Raw genomic sequence first — 7,836 nt, 5'->3', positions numbered from 1 at the left:
GTTTTGAACTCTGCAATGTGACACACACACTCACTACGTTCTCGTTTTGTGGAGAGAAGGAAATCCACAGGCCACAGAAAGACAAACTTAACTGCTCATTGAATTACAAAAATATCCATCCTGCCCTGTAAGAAAAACAAATATTTAAATGTGGTCCAAAAATAAAAATACATGTATAAGTTTATACAGCATTGATAAATTACTTATATATCAAACATTAACTGCTATTTAAAAAATGTCGAGTGTTTAAAAACATTCTCCAAATCAAAAATGAATTGGTTACCATCTAAGACAGGTCATGTACTCAGAATAAAGAGGTGAGTCACTTGTCTAAAGCTATTGCATTGTTGTTCATCTATCATTTACAGTCATTATTTAGGTTCAAACAAAAAGAACTCTGTCTACTTATTTTTCTTTTTTAATTTTTAAAAAAAGATTTATTTAGTATATGTAAGTACACTGAAATTGTCTTCAGACACTCCAGAAGAGGACACAAGATTTCGTTATGGATAGTTGTGAGCCACCATGTGGTTGCTGGGAATTGAACTCAAGACCTTTGGAAGAGCAGTCAGTGCTCTTAACCACTGAGACATCTTTCCAGCCCCTCCTGTCTACTTCTTAATGCCATTTCCAGTTTTTTACTCACTCTGACTTATTCTCAGAAATTTCTCATTACACTCAAATAAAACAAATTTCTGGGTTTTTATACTATAGTATAAAAGCTATTTGCTTCTCATCTATCTGAAAACTGTGGTTGTAAAAACCTTATTATTTATATTTTCTTCCTCACATACAAAATAAAAGAATATTATAAGAAATCTATGAATGTAAATGCTTCAGCTAGATTCTGTGCTTCCTTGNCTTCATTTTCTATTTCAACCTGNAATGCAGACAAGTTGGATGAAGACTCACATCCATCTGACCAATGAGAGGACCCTTAGAGATATAAGTAAGATGAGAGAGTCAGCTTGACAATGCTTAAGCTGTCATTGTATTATGAAGTTTCATGACCAATAGGGCACAGAATGTAGGGATCCTTTTTAAGTGTATAATTCTTGAAATATGAACTTGATAAATTTTAAATATGAGTGTATGTGCATAGAAATCAAACAAACACAAACCTAACAACTCTGGCAAAAACAACTCAAAGTGATCTTGAAAATGTTACACTTCTAACTGTCTTGATATTACTTATCTCTTGTCCCAGTACAGAGGCTCCAGTGTTCACTCATCACTCCAGTAGCAAAACTGGAAAAGGTTTCTAATACAATATTGCTGAAGTTTGATCCTTTTCGCCTTTTTTTTTTTTTAAACACTTCCTAAACTCTTAATAAAATTTATCATGCAAAACTGATTTTGGCCTGGCAGTGGTGGTGCATGCCTTTAATCACAACATAATTCTGTATTTATGTGATTATTATTTGAGAGGCAGGGGCAGGTGGATTTATGAGTTCGAGACCAGCCTGGTATACTGGTGTACAGGGGGATTTCCAGCACAGCCTGGGCTATATAGAGAAACCCTGTCTGACAAACCAAAAAAAAAAAAAAAGTCCAAAAAACAAACACACAAAAAAAGATTGTGGAATGCAATCTTAAAGAACTTCTAGAAAACAGATATTCAATTGTTAAATCTTTCTTCCCAATGAATACCAAAAGTTACACCTGTTATGTATACTGGGCAGTGATATTATAAGCAACACAGCTTCTATGACCAGAGCTGTAGAGTTTCTTGCTCTCCAGGTGAAATCCACATTAAATGACCCTCAGTGGCTAAGGCCAGGTTTGCACATCTACCAACAGAACCACAGTGATGGTCAAGCTAAATCCCATCAGAAGGAACTCTGAGAGTTTAGCCATCCTGTGTTTCCTGCTGCTGCTCCCCCACACATGGCACAGCTCATGGCCTACCTATCACCTCCCTCCAAGTGGATCAGAGAATCCTGGAAAGAACCTGTGAGTTACATGCCCTGGTGCTCCTAATTTCTGAATCTTCCCTGAACCTTCACGAGCTGTGACCATCCATCTTGGAAACAGTACAATAACCTTCCAACTACTGTAGGTTAGAACCCAAGTGAGTCAGACGGAACAGGCCTCCATAGATCTGCCCTTCCACATTATGGGCAGATACATCCCTACCCTTGTAAACGTTTATTTTCATAGACTCTCCAAGTATTCATCATCAATGAGCAGGAGTCCTCTGCATTCACAAAACTCAGCAAGTGTCCTGGTGGTAAGATGTGTATCTGTTGGATTTGTACCTAAGGCTGGATTAGTAGGGTCTTGAGGTAGATCGATTCACAGACTTCTGAGAAAGCAATGAATAACACCTCCTATGGAAAATTTATCCCCCCCCCCCGCCATTTTACAAGTACTTGTGTCTAAGATATTGCTATTTAACAGTCTTAAAATATTTACCTCTAAAATACCTGTGGTCTTCTACAAATATGCCATCCTAGTATGCTGAAAACAATGTTAACATTTGTAATTTTATTACATATGGTGAAAATCTGTAAAAAGAAAATTAGCCTAAAACTTATATCCCAATATTTATACTTAAATGTGGGAAAAACTCTGCTTATTAAGGTTACAGTCCAGCAATGTCTAAATAGCCTTTTGAGTCTTAACACATAATGGAAAATGGCCTTCATTTTTGGGGCTTCTACTTTTCTGACCTTGTCTGGGGAATTTCAAGCCCCTGCACAGAACTCACCCTTAGAAATGTCACAGTGATGTAACTGGAATATAGGATGAACTAACTTCATCCTGATTAAGAAACCCATACTCCTAGATTCTCAGATTCCTGAAATGATTGCCCCTGCTAATGAGGCATCTTGGTATTCTCAGCATTCAGCTTTACTCATTCTGGAAGTTCCTATCCCCACTCCTCCAGATTATATATGCCTTGAATCACCATAAAGTTGTTCTGACTCCCTGCTGCTGGCAGTGGGTTGATCATTCATTGTCCATTTGCACTGGGCTTGTGAATCGCAAGTTTGCTGTCCTGCTCCCACTGATCCAATGAACCAATATCACCTTATGATCCTTGAGGGCATGGAGACATAAAGTGAAAATTCTATACATAGGGTATCTTTGTTTGTTACAACTTATTATATACTTGAATAAAACATATATACCTTGAATAAAAGGTGTGTGTGTGTGTGTGTGTGCATGTGTGTGAATATGTACAGTTACATTCTTTTTACTTTTTTACTTTGTTCTCATTTCCCACTTCATATCTAGACCACAGTACACCTCCCTCCACTTCTCTACATCCCTCCCAACCTAACATCACGCCCATATATTCTACCATTTCCCCTGAAAAAAAAGAGCAGCATACTTGGGGATATCAAATGAACAAGGCATACCATATTTTAATAAATATAGGCACAAACGCTCATATGTAATGTAGCAAAGCAATTAAATAGGACATAAAATATCTCGAGAGCAGGCAAAAGAATCAGACTCCAGAATGTGTTCTTTTATGTCTTTGAAGATTGATGTGTTGTGTATAGGCTTTGCCACATTATTTACATTCATAGAGTTTCTCTCCAGAATGTGTTGTTTTATGTTTTCGAAAATTTTTGTGATCTGCAAAGGCTTTGTCACATTGTTTACATTCCTAGGGTTTCTCTCTAGTATGTGTTCTTTTGTGGATTTGAAGATAGCTGTGATCTGCAAACTGTTTGCCACACTGATTACATTCACAGGGTTTCTCTCCAGAATGTGTTCTATTATGCTTTTGAAGATATCTGTGACATGTAAAGGCTTTGCCACACTGTTTACATTCATAGGGTTTCTCTCCAGTATGGCTTCTTTTATGGATGTGAAGAGTACTGTGAGATGTAAAGGCTTTGCCACATTGTTTACATTCATAGATTTTTCTCTCCAGAATGTGTTCCTTTATGTCTTAGCAGATTGCAGTGTCGTTTGTAGGCTTTGCCACATTGGATACATTCATACGGTTTCTCTCCAGTATGTGTTCTTTTATGATTTCCAAGATATCTGTGACATGCAAAGGCTTTGCCACATTGTTTACATTCATAGGGTTTCTCTCCAGTATGGCTTCTTTCATGGATTTGAAGATAGCTGTGACATGTAAAGGCTTTGCCGCATAATTTGCATTCATAGAGTTTCTCTCCCGAATGTGTTCTTCTATGTCTTTGAAGACTGCTGTGTCCTGTATAGGCTTTGCCACATTGGTTACATTCATAGGGTTTCTCTCCAGTATGTGTTCTATTATGCTTTCGAAGATATCTGCGACATGCAAAGGCTTTGCCACATTGTTTACATTCATAGGGTTTCTCTCCAGTATGGGTTCTTTTATGGATTTGAAGATAGCTGTGACATGCAAAGGCTTTGCCACATTGTTTACATTCATAGGGTTTCTCTCCAGTATGCATTTTTTTATGAAATTGAAGATTACAAACTTGTGCAAAGGCTTTGCCACACTGGTTACATTCATAGGGTTTCTCTCCAGTATGTATTCTTTTATGATTTCGAAGACTACTGTGACCTACAAAGGCTTTGCCACATTGTTTACATTCATAGGGTCTTTCTCCAGTATGTGTTCTTTTATGGATTTGAAGATAGCTGTGAAGTGCAAAGGCTTTGCCACATTCTTTACATTCATAGGGTTTCTCTCTAGTATGTGTTCTTTTATGACATTGAAGATGTACAAATTGTGCAAAGGCTTTGCCACACTGATTACATTCATAGGGTTTCTCTCCAGTATGTGTTCTTTTATGCTTCCGAAGATATTTGTGACTTGCAAAGCCTTTGCCACATTGACTACATTCATAGGGTTTCTCTCCAGTATGTGTTCGTTTATGAATCTGAAGAGTATTGTGACATGCAAAGGCTTTGTCACATTGACTGCATTCATAGGGTTTCTCCCCAGTATGTGTTCTTTTATGGATTTGAAGAGTATTGCGATATGCAAAGGCTTTGCCACATTGATTACATTCATAGGGTTTCTCTCCAGTATGCGTTCTTTTATGGATTTGAAGAGTACTGTGACATATAAAAGCTTTGCCACATTGGTCACATTCATAGACTTTCTGTCCAGTATGGCTTCTTTCATGGATTTGAAGATAGCTATGACATGTAAAGGCTTTGCCACATTGTTTACATTCATTGAGTTTCTCTCCAGAATGTGTTCTTTTATGTCTTTGAAGAGTGCTGTGTCGTGTATAGGCTTTACCACATTGGTTACATTCATAGGGTTTCTCTCCAGTATGTATCCTTTCATGACACTGAAGATTACCAAGCTGTGCAAAGGCTTTGCCACACTGGTTACATTCATAGGGTTTTTCTCCAGTATGTATTCTTTTATGGATTTGAAGATTGTTGTGCCGTGCAAACGCTTTCCCACATTGATTACATTCATAGGGTTTTGCTCCAGTGTGTGTTCTTCTTTGTATTTGATGATCAGTATAAGACATAAAAGATCCTGTAGTCTTATGTAACTGATGGTGATTGTTTCTTGCAAAGGCTCCATTATATTGGATACATTCATAAGTTTTTTCTCCAGTATTAATTGGTCCATCCCATTGAAGATGCCTGTGATATAAATAGACTTTACCACATTGGATATTTTCACAGTGTTTCTCTACAGTGGGATTTTATTTAAGCCTGTGTATGTAATTAGTACATGTATAAGTTTTACCCCATTTATTATACTAATGAATCATTTATCTATATGGATTAGGTTAACCATAAATTCTAATTGTAAAGAGGAATAAGATATAATAAGGTTCTGACATGTTGTTTATTCATGGTTTGATTCATTATGGTTATTATTTACATCTTTAAAAGTACCTGTGATGGAAAGAGCATTTACATGACACAAAGGTACAATATCTTTTTCCTTTATGAGGTTTTTCATATATTTGACAAAATGTGCAAGCATTCATAGCTTTACCACAATGCTTGCATTCCTGATTTTTTCCTATAACACGAACCATACAACATTTGGGAAGTTAGGAGAAACAGAACATTTCTACATTACTAATACTCAGGGATTTTCTGCAGTCTGAGGTTTTTGATGTATTCACAAAGAAGTCCCATAAAATACAACTATGTAAGGAAGAATAACAATATATATATATATATATATATATATATATATATATATATATATATATAGTATTCACTTAGTTTTAATTTTTGTTCCTCATAGACATGTGGCATTTAGATGAAAGTTTCACAACAACCTTTTTCACTTCCATGAACTTCCACACTCAATAATATAAGCAACATGTATATGAGTAACACCAGAATACTATGGAATGTTTGCATGTCAGACAGTTTTGGATATCAACTGATTTCATATTCAATGTGTACACTTTTTTCACTGGCTGAATGGTATGAGACTAAACAGACTGGCAGTTCTATACTGTAGAATGAATGGGGCTGTGCTTGAAATGGTACTATCTGTTAAGGCATTGTTTCCATGTTTTCTGTCTTAAAGGAAAGCTTTGCAAACACAATCAAATAGCTGACACTGAGTTATCCTTTTTGTGAGTATTTAATAATCAGTACCCATAAAATTGTGCTGATTTACACCCCATATTTTAAATAAAACTTCAAGAACTAATTAAGGTTTCTTCAAAGGCATATTTGGATCAGCATGCACATGAAAATTACCTTCTGGGTCTTCCAGAATTTTNACAATCTTCTTCAATATTATGATCTTCCCAGCTATAGCCTAGAAGATAGTACAAGGAAATACACGATATATTTGTGTAATCAGGCAAAATTTNAGAAACTCTCTTCAGTGATCCTTAGAAACAAGCCTAATTTATTCTCATCATCCTTCCTCCTTCNCAAATGAAATTGTAGATGTATATCAATAAGAACAATAAAAACAAACAACCATACAAAAAAATACACAACTAAAATACAGTTGACCCCTCTTTTGAAAGGAGAAACAACATTCACAATCTTACCTATAGCAGTGAGGTTCCTACAGGTTTCCTGCATCACATCTTTGTAGAGACTCTTCTGGGAAGGATCCAGCAAAGCCCATTCTTCCNGAGNAAAGCTCACCANTANATCATCNTATGTCACTGCGTTCTTTAACATCAAATATAACATACAAAAGTAGCATTAGAATGAAATATGAGACATTTATATGTAATCATGATCACCAAGTCATTTTTAAAGGAAAATGAATAATGAGGTTCTCATCTGTCATTTCTTCACCCTTTGAGTTGGAGAAAGCCTTGGAAGACAAAAGCCAATGAATACACATAAAGAGATAAGCAAAAAGATCAATAGTAGTAAGCACACAAAGATATTGTATGAATAANTCCCAATTACAAAAGTAATGAACAAGATGCTTAGTCTCATGAATGTATTTAATTATAGCACTGAGGATCCAGAGGTACAAATATGTTATTGTTTTTGATGCCAGCTTGGTCTAGACAATGAGTTCTAGGAAACTCAGAGTTGTAGACCATTGACACAGTAGCCCTTACAAAAATAAAGAATCACACCACAACAAACAAACAAAGCAGAATATTACTTAAGTTCTTAAAGTGAATTATACATGCACCCCAGTTGATATTCATTTTCCAGACCTTGAGTTGCCCTAATTTTAATTGTAACATTAAATAATATCTTACTAAAAAGGAAAACATGTTTACATGGACAGATGAAAATGTCAGCAATGTAAATATTGATGATAAATAATGACATAAAGCAGGAGAGCTGTCTCACCAGTGAAGAATAGTTGCTGTTATTACAAAAATGTGCCCAATTAACTGTACCTACATACGGGCTCATATGTAACCATTACTATAATTTCATAAATTCTGAGGCCATCATCTGACTTCT

At 35.9% G+C, this 7,836-nt stretch overlaps 1 protein-coding gene across 1 annotated transcript; it reads right to left on the bottom strand.

Moving 5' to 3' along the window:
• Positions 1-3,333: 3,333 nt before the first annotated feature.
• On the bottom strand, positions 3,334-7,074 carry LOC110314629 (zinc finger protein 431-like; the record flags this gene model as incomplete). The annotated part of the gene is made up of 3 exons (XM_029534609.1): positions 3,334-5,559; positions 6,646-6,706; positions 6,948-7,074. Coding segments are annotated over 3 exons (1,878 nt in total), but the record flags the coding sequence as incomplete, so codon positions are not given.
• Between the last annotated feature and the right edge of the window lie 762 nt (positions 7,075-7,836).

This window comes from Mus pahari, unplaced genomic scaffold, assembly GCF_900095145.1.
Source record: "Mus pahari unplaced genomic scaffold, PAHARI_EIJ_v1.1 scaffold_12655_1, whole genome shotgun sequence".
In the NCBI taxonomy this organism is placed as follows: Eukaryota; Metazoa; Chordata; class Mammalia; order Rodentia; family Muridae; genus Mus; species Mus pahari.
The sequence above is the reverse complement of the archived record's forward strand: the minus strand, read 5'-3'. Positions and strand labels throughout refer to the sequence as shown.